Source organism: Rhinolophus sinicus, linkage group LG04 (assembly GCF_036562045.2).
Source record: "Rhinolophus sinicus isolate RSC01 linkage group LG04, ASM3656204v1, whole genome shotgun sequence".
NCBI classification, from domain to species: domain Eukaryota; kingdom Metazoa; phylum Chordata; class Mammalia; order Chiroptera; family Rhinolophidae; genus Rhinolophus; species Rhinolophus sinicus.
In genome coordinates this window covers 182,330,055-182,346,860 of record NC_133754.1, presented here as the reverse complement: position 1 = coordinate 182,346,860, position 16,806 = coordinate 182,330,055, and the positions used below count along the sequence as shown (strand labels likewise).

General features: G+C 51.1%; 1 protein-coding gene across 1 annotated transcript in view; it reads left to right on the top strand.

Moving 5' to 3' along the window:
* Positions 1–16,806, top strand: part of ENG (endoglin) — a 28,863-nt gene that overhangs the window by 9,816 nt on the left and 2,241 nt on the right. The window contains exons 3-12 of the mRNA XM_019728648.2: positions 7,298–7,438; positions 9,843–10,008; positions 10,719–10,884; positions 11,174–11,300; positions 11,442–11,616; positions 11,864–12,006; positions 14,699–14,836; positions 15,074–15,112; positions 15,577–15,693; positions 16,023–16,271. Of these exons, the coding sequence (XP_019584207.2) occupies positions 7,298–7,438; positions 9,843–10,008; positions 10,719–10,884; positions 11,174–11,300; positions 11,442–11,616; positions 11,864–12,006; positions 14,699–14,836; positions 15,074–15,112; positions 15,577–15,693; positions 16,023–16,271 (1,461 nt within the window). The remainder of the gene's footprint in view (positions 1–7,297; positions 7,439–9,842; positions 10,009–10,718; positions 10,885–11,173; positions 11,301–11,441; positions 11,617–11,863; positions 12,007–14,698; positions 14,837–15,073; positions 15,113–15,576; positions 15,694–16,022; positions 16,272–16,806) is intronic.

The following is a 16,806-nucleotide window of genomic DNA, read 5'->3' as shown; positions in this document are numbered from 1 at the left end:
TGCTGTGGGATTAGGTAGGGCTTCCTGGAGGAAACAACAACAGTGAGGACGGCCAGGAGCTTACTGAGTGAAGGAACAGGATAAAGTGAACGCACAGGTAGGGAAGAGGGCCGCAGTTGGGGTCAGCCTGTGGTTCGCTGGGGCAGGAGCTTACAGGTTACCTTGGGGTAGAGCTGGGGAGATGGAAAAGGCCCCTGTCATCTTATTAAGGAGTTTGGTCTTTATCCTGTAGGCAGTGACAATCATTGGAGGATTTTCAGGGGCATAGCAGGGTGCCACTGTAACTCCATCCTCCTAAAACTCATGACAACAGAATCTCCCTGTCACTCTGCCTCTTCCAGACAACTCAGTCCATGGAACGTCTGGCTTCGCATTCAAGGAGCTAGGCTGCCAGCTCCAGGACTGTCAAGCATGTTTGTTTGAAGGGGTGCTGGAGAGAGCTGGGGTTCAGTAGACTAGGGCTCCAGTCCTGGACCTTTCACTGGCCAGCACCTCGTATAGTGCCTGGCAAGCTGAGGGGGCTTCTTCTCCCCACTCTCCAATAGACACACATTTCTTGCACTCAGGACTCACCAAAGAATTACAGAGTGTCAGAATCTGGGCCAGGGCCTGGCATATACCAAGTAACTATTGAATGTGTGAATGAATGAATGAATGAATGAATGCACTGCTATGTGAGCTGGATGTAGGGGTTAAGAAGATGGGCTCTGGAGGCAGACAGCCTTCACATTGAACTTTGGCTTCCCCACTCATAGCGGCATGACTTTGGGCCACCTCTTCAAGCCTTGGTTTTCCCATAGCAAACATAGAGATGATAGTCCCTGCGTCTCAGGGAACGGTGACAATCCAATGGGATAGTGCAGAAAAAATACTGAGTGCGGGCCTACCCAGAGCGACTGCTCCATGTCTGGTAGCTGTGCTTGTGGTTATTGTAATGGCTCCTCTTTGGGCTCCATGGCTCATCCGTAAATACCCTTATTTCGCCAGGCATGCTACAATGTGTAGAACAACCTCACATCAGTCAACTAATTTGATTTCCAAAGATTATTGCTACCAGGTGATGCAGGGGCTGGGAATGTATTTTCATAGGGGGCAATTGAGGTCCAGCCTGAGGGAGCCCTCCCCCCTCTGCGCCCCCGAGTGCTCCTGGCCGCCCTGCCCTAAGGGTCAAGCCCATGATCTGACCAGACCCTACTGCTATGACACTGAAGGACCTGTGGTCTCCCTGGGAGGCACCTTCCTACCTAGACAGCCCCTAAGAATGGGGTCCATGGCCCAACAGTACCCCTCAACCAGTCATCGCCAGGTGCCTGCTCTGTGTCCAGCCTGTGTTGGGCACTGATGGTGCAGAGAGAAAGCAGACCTGGCCCTGCCCTTGGGCCACTCCCAGGCCAGGGGAGGCAGCCATGGCCATCAGCAGGCCCAGTATTGAATGATGGAATCAGCACTAGGGGGGAAGTAAGTACAGGGGGCCGTCAGCCCTGATTGTGGAGGGAAAGGGGCATTAGGGAAACAGCTCCCAGTGACTAGCTGGATGCAGAGGGGGTCGAGGGCATTCCAGGCAGAGGGCACTCCATGAGCTGGCAGCGGTAGCGTGGGCGGCAGCTGTCTCAGTAATCAGTCCAATCCCTCCCGACATATGTCTGCCTTCTTCAAGTGCTGGCACAGAGACACGGCTTTCCCATCCATCCCTGCGTGGCCTCTGAATCCTCAGATTTCCTGTGAGTGGGCGGCAGATGAGTTGTGGCAGCCAACAGCCTCAAGAAGAGAGGTTCGGGGTGTGTGTGTGTGTGTGTGTGTGTGTGTGTGTGTGTTGGGGAGATTTGCAGACAGAAGAGGGGGCCGCTGGGCCAGAACTCTATCTCACTGGGTCCCCAAAGGGCCAGCTGGAGCCTGGATTCCGGGAGGGGGCTGAGGGTCACATCCTGACCCACAGAGACAGGAAACCGGCCTGGTGTCTCAGTGATTCCCGTCAGGCCGATTGCTCCGATCTGCTTGCTGTCCTTCTAACAAACCCCAGTCAGCTGGGCCAGAGCTGGGGCAGCTGGTGATTCACCCCACTTCTGGGTAAACTCGGGGAGCCGACGATACCCCCACCCAACCATTGGAGCCTGCTGGGCTCTGGCACTGACTCACTCCTGGCCAGAAGGGCAGGCAGGGCTGCTCAGGCAGAGGGAGAGTGGCAGGGGCCCTGGACTCCCCCAGAATGTCCTGAGAGACTGTGAAGAGCTGTGGAAGGCAGTGGTACCCTCAGACTTGGGCAAAGGGGGATCCTGCCCAGAGCCCCACAGTTAGTGGCCCCTCTTTCAGTTGCATCCCTCCCCCAGCGTGCCCTCCTGGAACCTGCACCCTTCCCCCTGGTCCATGCTGTGGGTACTCAGGACTCCAGAGTTCCCTGCCCCAGTGCGCAGAGCCTCCTCCCACAGTGGCCTGGGGCTCTTTCTTGTCCTGTTCTCTAGAGGGAACACTGCAGGGCTGGTGTAAACTCCCCTAGACCTAAAGGGTAGAGAGGTGACTATTTGTGGGGGGTGGGCACAGCAGAGCTTGGGAATCTAGGCTGAGTTCTCACATGAGTGCTTGTGAAGAGAAGGGGGTGGGCTGGGGACCAGGGGCTGCCACTTGTACTCTTGTTCCAGGCCTTGCAAATATTAGGGGTAGGCTTGGTGGAGGGGCATGGCAGTGATTTCATTTGCTCTCTCACTGCTGTATCCCCAGTGTCCAGCTCAGGGTCCGTCTGGCAATAAATATTGGATGGATGGATGGACAGGTGAGTAGATAATGGAAGGAAGGAAGGAAGGAGAAATACATACATGTGTATAAATAAACACTTACTGGTTGGCTATCCCCAAGGGGTTAGTAGTGTTACTTGTTGTTCATCATTGGTTGTTTGGGGGTGTTAGTCTTGTTTTCTGCCAAGTTCATGGAGGACACAGTGTGCCTTCTTCCTCTCCCACTTTGACAACACAGAAGCCCCAGGCTGGGCCCAGTGCTGGCCTCTTGGATAGGCAAACGAAATGGGGATATGGGGAAGGCACGGGCTGGCCCTCAGTTGGGGAAAGTAGTATGTCTCTTCTTGGGGTTTTGGAAGCCCACTCTGTGGCCAGCTGGCTGAAAACCATGATTCCAGGTGCCAAACACTGGGACCCCCAGCAGGCAGGATGGAATCCACGGGCCGCACTGAGCCTAACTCCTCCCTGCACAGATGGGGAGACTGAGGCCCGAGAGGGGATGCCACAGGAGGTGTGTCCCAGTTCCAGCTAAGTGCTGCCCACCTCTATCATCAGCCTCCCCAGCCCCCAAACCATGGCATCTTTGGATGAATGGGCAAGGAGATCGGAGGTCACGAAAGCAGCGCTACTCTGTATTTAGCTGGGCACTGAACCCACTTTGCAGGCAGAATCTCACTGAGTCCTCACAAGTTTATGAAGTGGGCATATTGTTCAGCCCATTTTCCAGCTCAGGAAACTGAGGCCCAAAGAGAGGAAGTGACCACCCAGGGTCACAGGCTAATGACTGAACCCACGTTTGAATTCAGGTCAGTCTGGCTTTGATCCCTTCCCCAGCCACCCTGCCTGGATGTACCATCTTAGTCTGCTGGGGTGGACAGAGGGACGGCTGGCTCCAATCTGGCCGGCTCCAGTCTGGCCCTAGGAGGGTGGCGGCTGCAAGCAGCCCTGAGGCTCCACTCCTAGAAGAATTGCTGGAAGCGACTTTCTATAAGTGGCTACTAGTGCTCAGGACCTCCTCACCGAAATCCCCCTTCCCGCCACTGACCGCTGGGCCAACAATGGCATCTGTGGGACACTGGCACAAAAATAGAAACTAGGTCTCCCGCCCCCCTTCTCAGGGAGGGGGCCTGGGTGACACAAGCTGGCCCAGGTTTCAGAGCTGGGGGTAAGGAGATGGCTGCCTACCTTGGCTAAGCTCTCAGAATTCCCAGGTGCCATTGGGAAGACTGGGAGTTTGGAGGTGGGAGGCAAGGAGGCCCCTTTCCTTGCCTTTGGGCTCCGGGCTGGGAGGGAAGAGGGAAATCAGTGTGCGTGTGAGTGAACGCGTTGATGAGTCAGGGCTACGGGATGGAAATGTTTGCTGTGGAAACCCTGACGAGGTTTTCTGGTAACCAGCTGGCCTCAGCTAGGCCCGGGAGCTGAGACCCCAGAGAACCCCGTTTTCAAGCCTTCCTGAGTGTCCACACTGCCCACTTTCTGTGTGGCCCTGGCCCATGACTGCCCCTCTTTGGGCCTCAGCCCTCCCTCCACTCCAGCCCCCAACTCTACAGGGAGGGACTTGGTGACAATTAAGCGGTGGTTTGGTGTGAAAGCTCTGGGAGAGGAGCTGAGTGTCCTAACAGAGGTCCCAAAGTTCTAGTCTCCTAGTCTCCTCACCCTCTGCATGACCCGACCCTGACCTCCACTTGTCTTTTCACTTCCTTTATCCAGAGCCCTACCTAGTATTGGTTCCCAACTCTGCTACTCCTGTTTCATAGCTAGGGAAACTGAGACACAGAGGAACAGGGACAGTTGCAGGGCACCAGCAGGAATGGATGCTCACAGGGCTTTTGCCTCCCAACTCGGGCTGAGATCCCAGCTGCTCTGTCACCTGTAGCGCTCTCGGCCTGTGGGTGCCCACCAAGGGGCAGGGGATGGATCTCCTCTTCCACTGCAGCCTGTGGTATCTCCAAACCACAGGGCCCATCTGTTTACCATGTGTGGGGTCTCAAAGTCTACTCCCCTGGGTGAGGACACACAGATGGGGCAGACAAGATGCCCACAGGTCCAGGGACTCTGGGCGCCACTCTGGCACGAGGCTAACATGCCCTGGGCCCCTGACTTCCCCACTCCCCAGCAGTTCCCTTGGCAGCTTTCCTCCCTGAGTCTGACTTGCTGCATCTGTAAAATGGGAGAACACCTGACCCTGCTTCGGTGAGAGCACGTGTAACACGCTCAGCACAGGGCCAGGCACGGATTTAGTCGAAACATGTGAAATTACTGACATTTAATGGTTGTGTATTTCACAGTCTTATCGAGACAACATCGGCCCATTTAAAGTGTACAGTTGAGTGTATATATACTTTTTAGTATATATACTTAGTATATAAAGTATATATATACTTTTTAGTATATATACAGAGTTGTGCGGTCATATTATTCAAACTAACAGCATGTACACAATCAAGGTAAAGACGCTGGGGTGTGTCCATTGTCAAAGGTTCTGGTAGGTCGCCTGTCCCCTGGCTTTCCCTGATATCACCAAGGGGGGTCTCCCTTCTCCCCTGTTAATTTCAAGTGGTGATCACAATCCTGGAACAAAATGTCCGTTCTGATATTTAGATGTAGATTTCATATTTTACCAAAATATGATATTAAATCCAGTATTTAATTTTTAAAGTCTTTAGGATGCATAATATTTTAAAAAATTGATGAAACAGGTTTCAAAACGCAAAAGTTATAAACCCATCAGACAACATTAATGAACAAAAAATGTAAACTTATACAAACGTAAATTTCAAATATGTCTTATTCTACTACAAATTAGCATAAAAATAATTATTCAAAAATAAGCAACTTAACTAGCTCACTAAACTGAAAATAAGTTGTGAAACATTGAAAATGGAATATTATTTCCTCTTTTTGTTTTAAAGAACAAACTCACAAACAAAGAGTGATTATGGTGTCATTACGGAGTAACGGAAATATTTCTGGGCAGATTTTTCCAGCAGCTGAAACATTCTCTCTGGCTCTGTGACATCAGTTGGGGAAATGGCCAAGAGAGAATTAGAAGTTAAATCTAAAAACTTTCCACTGATCTCTTCATCTTGAAATCTCTCTCATTTTTGATAAGTTTAAGGAAATTTGGGGGACCAGCTTTTCTCTTTGTCAAGCTTGCCAGCTTTTGAGAGCAGCTGGAGTTTGTGTTTCAGTAAAAGGTTTCCATTCTTTGTCCGTCTGAATTCCTGGCAGAGCTTCTGAGGCCTAAACCTGTTTCAGGTTCAGTAGTAGCTCACACTTCACTGGTTCAGAAAGTCTTTGAGCAGAGCAGATATTCTTTCAATAGAAGCTTTGCCTTTGTGAATCGCTGGATTCTTTTCCTTCTTGGGAATAAGGAGGTATAGAAAAATATGGCTGGGCTGTGGAGTGTCTAGGAGAAGAGGCCTGCCCAGGTCCACATCCTAGCTCCACATTTACTTGCTGCGTGATCATGGGCAAATGACTTCACCTCTCTGTGCCTTGTTTCCTCATCTGTCAGTGAGACTAGTAATGGTGCCTACCTCTTAGGGATTTTGTGAGGATTAAATGAGTCAATATGTAAAGCACTTAGAAGAGTCCTGGCACACAGTAAGCACTATATAAGTGTTAAGTATCGTTGTTGTTCTGGGAGCATTCTAAATGTGTACACTGTGAGCAATTAAAATTTTTAATGCAGTTGGTACCGCTCAAGACATAAATGATCTCAACTTCACATTCTTATAAAATATCAAAATAATGGATTATATCAACAAAAATAAGGGCATTTTAGTACTTTAAAATAGTAAGGCAGGGCGGCTGAATGGCTCAGTCGATTAGAGTGCGAGCTCTGAACAGCAGGGTTGCAGGTTCGATTCCCACATGGGCCAGTGAGCTGCGCCGTCCACAACTAGATTGAAGACAACAAGCTGCTGCTGAGCTTCCGGAGGGGCGGCCAGATGGCTCAGGTGGTTAGAGCGTGAGCTCTTAATAACAAGGTTGCCAGTTCAATTCCCACATGGGATGGTGGGCTGCGCCCCCTGCAACTAAGGTTGAAAACGGCGACTGGACTTGGAGCTGAGCTGCGCCCTCCACAACTAGATTGAAGGACACCGATTTGGAGCTGATGGGCCCTGGAAAAACACACTGTTCCCAATTTAAAAAAAAAATAGTAAGGAAACAGGAATACTATAAACTGGGGGAGCGGTTGAAGCCTTGATCCTGCTTCAGATGGACAGAGAAAGTACACCGGATACTGAGTCACACAGAAGCTTGCAGGCCTGGTACACAGCAAGTGCTCAATAGAAATAACAAAGCTTGATCGACTGTTGGATACAGTTCAGGCTCATCACATGTTTTTCTTTATCTCTTTGGATTTGCTGGGACTAATCACTCTCATTCATTCAACAAATATTTTCTGAGCACCTCCTGGGAAGCAGGGGTGGACAGGCCAGGCAGGAAGAGGGGAGTGAAAGCCGTCAGACGGTACGTGGGCTGTCAGTATTGATGTGGGTGGCACAGTCTGTGCAAGTCTGACTGGTCTCTGTGTGTGTGTCTTTCCCTGCCCCACCCAGGACATATCAGAGCTGGAGCTGACTGTCCAAATACCCAAGCAAAATGGCACCTGGCCCCGAGAGGTGCTTGTGGTCATAAGCACAAAGAAGTCTGTCTTCCTACAGCTGCAAAACCCAGGATTCCCGCTCCACCTGGCCTACGTGAGTGTTACCTCCAAGCCCAGGCTGAGGCACTGACCATGGGAAGGCCCTGCCTGGTGAATCCTGGGGGCCCTGACAGAAAGAACCCCAAAAGCAGCAGGGTCTGGGGTAGAGTCCAAACCTGGAGGTGTGATTCAGATGGATGGCCAACTCCACGCTCTCACATAGCCTCAGTTTTCCCATCTGTCCCGTGGGAGAACTACGGGCAATAGGGGCAGTGATGGACCCGATGACATTCCATAAAATAATCTTGTCACTGTCTTTGAAAAAGTTACATATATTTGAAAATATTTAAGAACAGAGGAAAAGGGTCAGGAGGAAACCTAATAATATGTTAATAGTAGTTATGGCTGTAAAGTAGGATTAGGAGACACAATTATTTTGTAAGATTTGCTCTAATTAATATGGCCTACGTTGGAGAAAAAATATTTTTTAATAATTCAAGTTTTAAGAGAGTAGGTAACTGGCAGGGACCCACAGCAAGGGCACTCAGGGCTGGAGGAAGTAGGGTGGCTGTCAACACTGGCTCCTCTACATGGAGACCCTGGGAGGTGACCCCCAGTTGTGAGCAGCTGTTGTTTACAGCCAGAGAATGTGGGGTGGCGGGGACAGACAACAGCAAAGATAACAAGGGGGAGAGAGACACAGAAAGAAAAATGGAGACTGAAAGAGGGTGGGCCTGTTGTGGGAGAGACAGACAGACACTGAGAGACCAGGGACAGTTGGGGGAGAGGAGCTGGAGACCCCAAGACAGATGGGATCCAGGGCTGCCTGGGAGACAGGCCCAGAGACAGAGATAAATTAGGGGGTGTTTGGGGTGAAGAATCGAGACTGGTGACGGGGACACCACAGACGGAGACGGCCAGCACGAAAGCCCCCAGAGTGAGGGAGCTCCTGAAGCCGACCAGAAGGCAGAGCTGGACGAGCCCAGGCAGTACATTCCTGTTCCCAGTGGGGGATATCGAGGCCCAGTGAGGGACCAGGTCTTGTCAAGGCCTGTCCTCCTCCTCCTTTCCCATCCCAGGCCCTCGGAGGTGACTTAGGCAGGAGAGCTGAGCCCAGAGGGCCCTGGGTGAGGCAGGGAACGTGAAACATGCCCGCCAGGGCTGGAAGGTCACAGCAGCCACGCCTCCTTTGGCCTTCCTCCTGGGGCTAAGAATACTCAGGGTGGGGGGCACCACCCGAGACATGCTAGGCCTTGGCCTGCGCTTCTGGAGCAGGAACGCCACCAGAGAGGCCATGGTCCAGCTGGGGGCACGAGACTCTGGGCCAGATCCAGACAAATGCCTTGCCTTTTAATCCCTGTTACATTCCCATTTTACAGACCATGACTCTGAGGGTTAGACTGGATAAAGTTCCTTGCCTCCGCCACTGCCCCAACCCTTCCATCATGGGGGCTAGGTTCCTCACCCAGGGGCTCATCATTTTGCCGCCTTGTTAAAGTCCTGCCCTATTCAAGGTGGGCCATTCTGTGATGTCTTTCCTATCGCCACTGTCAGGCAGTCCCCTTGAGTATCCAGCCTGAAACCCTTATGCTGCTTCAGCTCAATGCCCCCAGTTTTGGAGATGGAATGCAAGGGAGCTGAATCCAAGGCTCCAACGACTTCCTCTGAATCCTTTGACTTCAACACAGCACCTCTACCAGGAAGGCTTCCTTGTTTCCCTTCCCCCGGCCGACCAGGGTCTCTCCGGGGTGTGGGCAATAGGGGCAGTGAGGCACTGGCACCACCGAAATTCCCATCCCTGTTCACCCAGGGGACCTGTCCTGCTCCTTTGTTTCTTATTAAATAATATTCTTTGTCTTCTATTGTTTCAAATGACGATGCATGGCTAGTTTCTAGATGGTAAGATCCCCAGGGAAGGAACCATTTCTATTTGTCTTTTATGCATTCATTTATTTAGCCATTTCTTCTTTCCTCCCTTCCCATGTGGAGGGAGTACCTGCTGTGTGCCAGGCATCATCCTGACGCCTGTGTTGGGCCTAGAGACAGGTGCAAAGTCAGACAAATATTCCTCAGTCCTACTATGTGTCGAGCATCATGCAGGGATGGGCAAGGCAGACGTTTTCCCTCCCGGACCCATAGAGTGTGAGGGAACCAGATAGCAGCCACCTGCTGTCATGAGTGTGGGTTGAATGAGTATGAGTATGGGGTGGGGGGCGATTTGGGACAGGTGATGAACATGGATATGTATCCACCCAGACCTCCAGGTGTGGAAGGGAGACAGGCAGACCCTAGTTAGGGGGCTCGGGGCTGACTTCAGATCTGCCGGCCTCAGCATTCCCAGCCCTGGCTGCGTCTGCTCAGCCAAACAGCTGCCTCCCCAAATTACCTCCTGACCTCCTGTATGGTACAGGGGACTCAGACCCAGGAACAGTGCCCTGAGCCTCCTTGTCTCTCCTCAGGATCCCGGTCTGGTCATCTTTCAAAAGATCTCAGGAGTCAATGTCACAGAACTGCCAGTCTTCATTAACAAGAGCCAGGTCCTCAACTGGGCACGTACAAAGGGCGCCATTACGTCTACCGCCGAGCTGAATGACCCCCAAAATATCTTTCTCCATCTGGACCAAGGTCAGCTTCCCTGGCAGCCTCTCTGGGCTCAGGACTGGAGGAATCTGAATTCCTCTGGCCCATTCATCAGATGGGGACACTAAGGCTCCAAGAGGGGACGTAATTTGCCCCAAGTCACATATAGCAAGTCAGTGCTTTATTGGAACAGTAGTTACTCCTTCACCAAATATTAGATTGAACCAGGTAAACTTGCTACTTGTCAGTTTTTTTGACCTACAAAAACAGTAATTTCATATTTTTTATTGTGCACATACTATGTGCCAAGCCCTATGCTAGACATTTGGGGACTCTGTGGGCACAGACCCAGACCCTGCCCTCTTGGAGCTGACACTGTGGTGGGGAGATGACAATAAACATATCTACAGATAAATAAATTATGTAAGGTCAGGTTATTAGATACACATGGGAGTGAGGTGCTAGAGGCCTTTGTCCCTAACATGTGCCATGGTTCACACCTTATATAAACCGTGTGTTGACAGATAAGGAAACAGAGGCAGTATGTGGAGGGGTGTGGGGGGGAGGTGGACTTGCGGTGAGCGAGCGACTGGCAGTAAGTGGTGGAGGGGAGATTTGAGCCCAGGTCCTCCCCTGCCCCCCACTTCTTTGCTGCTCCATCCTGCCTGCCCCACCTTTACTGTGGGTAAGGGTGGGCCTCTGTGTTAGGTGCCAGGCTTCTGGAGGAGGGGACTGAGGTGCGCTTGTTTCCGCAGCCCCCAGGTCACCATCCTCCTGCAGTCCCGAACCCCTCATGGACATGGGCCACACTCTCCAATGGACGCCACGCACCAAGGCCTTGGTCCGGGGCTGCCGCTTGGAAGGTGTGGCTGGCCACAAGGAGGTGCACATCCTGAGGGTCCTGCCGAGCCCGGAGCCCAGGTAAGGGGGTACGCCCCCGGGCCAGGCCCCGCCCTCTTCTACTAAGCCACGCCCTGTCCAAAGCTTCAGCCCCGCCCCCGGCCAGATAGTAATAGTATAGTCTCGCCTCCTCTAGGAGCTCAAGCCCTGCTCATTTCCACGCCCATCCCTCAGGCCCACATCTCAGTAAGTAATAGGGCAGCAGCTGCTCTCGGACCCCAGGCCTTGTCCCGGCTGGACCAGTCTCCGTCAGGCCCCGCCCAACCCCGCATTCCCGCCCGCGCTGACGCTGGGGTCTGTTTACCGTCAGGCCCCGGACGGTGACTGTGAAGGTGGATCTGAGATGCCCCGTGGGGGAACCCGGCGCCATGCTCATCCTGCAGGGTCCACCCTACGTGTCGTGGCTCATCAAAGCCAAACACACCATGCAGATCTTGGTGAGTCTTGCTCCGCGATCCCGAAAGTCCCATGCAGGCCTCACCAATGCTCTCCAAAGCCCTGCCCCAGCACCCCTGCCAGGTTGTGTGACCCCTGACGGTGTCTATGGCTCCTTGCTCTACCTCTCTCCCCCTCCTTAGACCACTGGTAAATACTCTTTGGAGAGCATTCCAGTGAGCAACATCCCTGGCGTCGAGCTCCCAGATACACCACAAGGCCTGCTGGCGGAGGCCCGGAGGCTCAACGCCAGCGTGGTAGCGTCCTTCGTGGAACTGCCTGTGGCCAATGAGGTCTCTCTGCGTGCCAGCAGCTGTGGTGAGCACCTGGCTCCCTATCCTTGCCCTCTTGCCTTCCTTTGCCCTCTCTTTGGATCAGTTGCCACAGTGTGGTGAACACCACCACACAGCTGTGTGAGATGGGCAAGTTGCATCAGCCTGTGGGAGCCCCATTTTCCTCATCTGCAACAGGACAGTGAGAGTAGCTAGCTAGAGAAGTGCTTACTGCCTAGTGCACGGTGAGCCCTCAGTGACTGACCACCTGGCCCACCTCTGCTACCCTGCAGGCAGTGGGCTGCAGACCTCACCCCCACCTGTCCAGACCACCCCTCCCAAGGAGAGCTGCAATCAGGAGCTCCTCATGTCCTTGATCCAGCCGAAGTGCTCCGATGACATCATGACTCTGGTACTCAAGAAGAATCTCATCTCGGTAAGGGAACCCCTGTCTCTCTGGCCTGGCTGCCATGGGGAGCTGGTCCCTCCTCTAACCCAAGAAGCTTGGGGTCCTAACGCAGGCAGGGGGACAGATCACATCCCTCTGCAAGCTTCAGTTTTCCCACTTGTAAAATGGAGTCGAAAATGGTACCTACCATGTGGTGAGAATTAAATGAGATCTGACAGGTTGAGCTAGATATTGTGCACAGCAAGTGCTCAAGGAGTAGAAACTAGGTGGTCGTCATTGTTAATCCTAAATGCAGGCTGAGCAGGGTGGTCGTTTAAAATGCTTACACAGTATGATTTCTGCCTGATTCAAGAACAAGGGTATTTATTGTAAAAATAACATAGGCTCTTTACAAAATTAGAAAAGAAGAAAATAATCTCCCCACCCAAAGGCAATGCCTACCAACATTTTGGTGTGTTTCTGTCTAGAATGTTTTCTCTGTGTATTTCTTATATGGTGGAATCATGTCAGAGGCACTTGTTTGTCTCTTGCTATATTCACTTAACGTATTTTTAGAACTTTGACATACGCACTTAGTATCACATTTAATGAGCACATATTATTCCATCATATTGACACACCACTATTAACTCCTCCTCCTTTGTTAGACATTTAGTTTGTTTCCAGTTTTGTAATATTATAAATATGCAGAAAATGTCATTGTACATGAAGCTTTTTTTTTCACATAGGATTATTTTCTTAGGATAGATTTCCACATTAGTGAGGTTGCTGGGTCAAAATGAGTAAACATTCTGGAAGTTTTGATACATGTTGATGACTCATTTTCCAAAAGACGATTCCAATTTTCACTGCTGATTTATGAGAGCACTGTGACTCTTTCTCGACTATTATTTTTGTTTAAAAAAACTTTGCCAGTGTGGGAGGTAGAATGTGGCATTCTTTGATTAGTAGTGAGTACAGGCATGGCTTCACGTGACTGATAATAACCGAAGGCTCTTTATCACTGTGGCTTGGTACTTTTCTTGATGATTTTAATACGATTTTTACATAAAGAAAACATTTTGCCCCTCTGTCCTTCATTCTTATCAAAATCATTTCTCCCAGTTTGTTATAGTTCTTTAAGTTTTGGCTACAGTGGTTTTTAACTTTTTGGACATTTGAAAACATTGGGCCCTCCTAGCTACCCATCTCCTCCTTTGTGATTTCTTCTGGACTTTCTGAGGCAGGAAATCTTGCTGCCAAAGCCTTGACTAATCATTCATGTTCTTAGGGATTTTTAGAATGACATTTAACTGTGGTTAAGTCCATATAGAAGTTTTTTGGGGTGTGAGGTGTAGGGGCCCCTATGGAGCTCTACCTGTTGGCTGCCCATCTCCCCCTCTTCCCCTGCCTGTGCCTGGTCCAGCAGGTAGAGGAGGTGATGCAGTGACCAGCAGTGGCTGGCATTACGGCTGCCCAGTCCCAAGGGGCATGGATGCGTACATTGTTACCCATCAGTCTTTGGAACATTACACTGCACTAAAAAGAATGTGATCTATAAATATGACATAGAAAGACGTACACGTATATGATTTATTATTCAGTGAGAAAATTAAGCGACAGCATGAATGACAGTACTATGCCATTTGTTAAAAGTACCAAAAAATCCACATATTTTCTCTGAGTATATATGTCTGTATAGAAGAAAACACAAAGAAAAGGGTCTGAACAGATTCTGAACCCCCAAACATGGGGCACGCTGCCTCTCATCAACTTATGAAATGTGGTCAGTGTGCAGAGTTTGAATTCCGGGCTCACTGTCACTGCGGCTGCACCCAGTGAGGAGCCATTTTTATTTGGTGGACTGAAGTCCCCTAAAGTGGCGCTGGGCAGCTCGGAACGGCAGCTATCAGGGACAGTATTCTGGAGGAGTGGACGTGAGTGAGCTAGACTCCAGTAGGACCTCTGACAGCCCACTCACCTCTAAGACGCTGAGATTCTTTGATACTGAAAGTGTGAAAAATTCTAAGATTTGATCATTTTAAAACAGGAGCTGACAAATGAGGGCCCACTGTCTGTTTTTGTAAATCAAGTTTTATTGGCACACAGTCACACCCATCTAGGTTGGTGCAAAAATTATTGTGGTTTAGAAGGTTAAAAATAATTGCAAAAAAACACAATTACTCCTGCAGCAACCTATATTTACATATTGTTGTCTATGGTTGCTTTCAGGCTATGAAGGAAAAATTGGGTAGTTACAACAGAAACCTCTTGGTCTGCGAAGCCTAACATATTTACTATCTGGTCCTTTATAGGAAGTTTGCTGACCCTAGGTCTAAGATCCTATGACTCTGACATTGGATTACGCTGGTGGGGTCTGCATGCCCTTGGGGCTGTGAATGATGATTATGTGTAGAATTTGAATGAATTTAAAAATTTTAATAGTTCTGCATTTATTTTAAAATGTTTAAAAAACAATAAGCAAATCAAACTTATGATGTTCCAGATCTTATTGCCTAGGACAAGGCTAAGTATAAAAGCGAGTCAAGTTCAGGAAAAGTATTAAGTCTTAAATGGTGTAGGATGACAAAATCTAATAAAAATGGAGGGGAGCAGAGGAATGGCTGTGATGTGGGGCCCCTGGGTTATGATCAGCCCTTGGTGCTGGGGTGTAATGGACAGGCCCCCAGGAGCCTGGTGCCTCCTGACAGTGCCCCCCACTCCCTAACCCCTGGCTTAGACTTTGAAGTGCAGCATCATGAACCTGACCTTCTGGGACCCCAGCTGCCAGGCTGAGGACAGAGGTGACCAATTTGTCTTACGCAGCGCCTACTCCAACTGTGGCATGGAAGTGACAGAAAATGTGGTCAATAACGAGGTAAGAGCTGGGGTGGGAAAGGTGTCAGAGCCAGCCTCGTTGGTGTCCCCTCCAGGTGCCTCCTTGATCTTCAGGCTGAGGGGCGTTTGGGAAAGTGGGGTGTGGGGCTCAGTAGGAAGACAAGTTCATGTTAGCCATGGTTGGCTCAGTCTCCCCACCTATAGAATGAGCGCATGGGGTGGGATATCCTCTGGGGTCCTTTCTGGCTCTGACCAGCTCCTTGGCTTGTTCTTGCAGGTAGTCGTCAATTTCCTGGCGAGCTCATCACCACAGCGGGTGAGATGATGGTCACCAAGCTAACCCACCTGGTCCGGAGTCCTGGGGGCCCCTTCCTGGCCTGGGAGGGAGCAGGAAACTCAAGCCCTGATGCTGGCGTGCCATTTGTCTCCACAGCCTCCCCTTCTGTACAATGGGAGCAGTACTGTTTAGTTATGTTCTCAGCCTCTCAAGTCAGAGGGTTCTAGCACATATTGGCTGTGTGGCCTTGGGCAAATCACTTAAGCTTTCTGGGCCCCAAGCTCAGGTCTGTAAGTGGTGGCATAAGAAAGGATCCCCCATGGGGGTGCTTATGAGCAGTCACCGAGACGATACATGGAAAGCACTTATTTATTTTTTTTTTAAGATGAGGATGAGGGTCAGGCAACCCCTCCGGACCATGACTCCTGCTCATCCCCCCCACCCCTCACCTTCCTGGCCGGGCGCCTCCAAGACTGACCCAGTCTCCCTCCCAACTCCTACAGAAAAAGGTGCAGTGTATCAGAATGGAAAGCGTCTCCTTACAGCTGGGACTCTACCTCACCCCGAAGTTCCTCCAGGCCTCCAACACCATCGAGCTGGGGCAGCAGGGCTTCGTGCAGGTACTGGACTTGACCTCTCACGCCTGCCAACTCTCGGGGTTTCTTAGAGCCTTTCTTCCCACCATCAGTACAGAGAAGATGAGAATTTAACTTCCTAGAGGAAGGAGGGAGCCAGTATGGTGCATGATAGAGGGAAGAGATAGAAACGGCAGAGCTTAGAGACACTGATTGGAATGTAACCTCCTCCTCCAGGCGGGCCCACTACTGTCCCACCATCAGGGCTCCGGGGCAGGAACTCGAGAATGAATCTAGCTTATTTCATGAGCGCATGCAGGGCGGAGGGTTCAGAGTAACTGTCCATGCCTCGTCCCCCTTCCCAACCCATGCAGGTGAGCATGTCCCCATCGATCCCTGAGCTCATGCTCCAGCTGGACAGCTGCCACCTGGATTTGGGGCCTGAAGCAGAGACCATGGAACTCATCCAGAGCCAGGCAGCCAAGGGCAGCTGTGTGACCCTGTTGTCCCCAAGCCTTCATGGTGATGCGCGCTTCAGCTTCCTTCTCCGTGGTTACATGGTGCCCACGCCCAAGGCTGGCACCCTCAGCTGCACCGTATCTCTGCGTTCCAGGAATTCCCTGGTGAGTGGGGCCTGGGACAGGCCTGGTATCAAGGGTGGGTCTTGGGTCAGGGGTCTCCAGGAAGGGACTTGACAGCCCGGGATGTGAGAGCAGCTGGTGAGGGGCAGAGCCACTTTGGGCTGACCTGTGTAATCTCAGTAAACACGGGACCTCCAAGAAGCGGGATGACAGAGGACTCAATTTCTGCATTTACTAGTCACAACACTTCACCACCCACTCTGAACACACTCACACGGTCATCCCTAGGCCCTTGCACACAGAACAATCCCGGGTGGTATGAACCTAGAGAAGCCTCTGGGGCCACTGCCAAGTGGGCCTCTGGGCTGACCTGGCTCACTCTTCCAAGGTGTTCACAAGAGTAATGGGTGCGGTGCATAGCGCTCCTCGTGGGAGCTGGGGGCCTCCCAGGAACCCACAGGACATTCCAGGAGCAGCCAAGGATTGTCCACCCAACACCCCGCCATATCTCAGATCTCCTAGGACTCACTCAAAGGCTCCCAGCTAGAAAGTGGTCAGATGGGATTCAAAGCCAAGG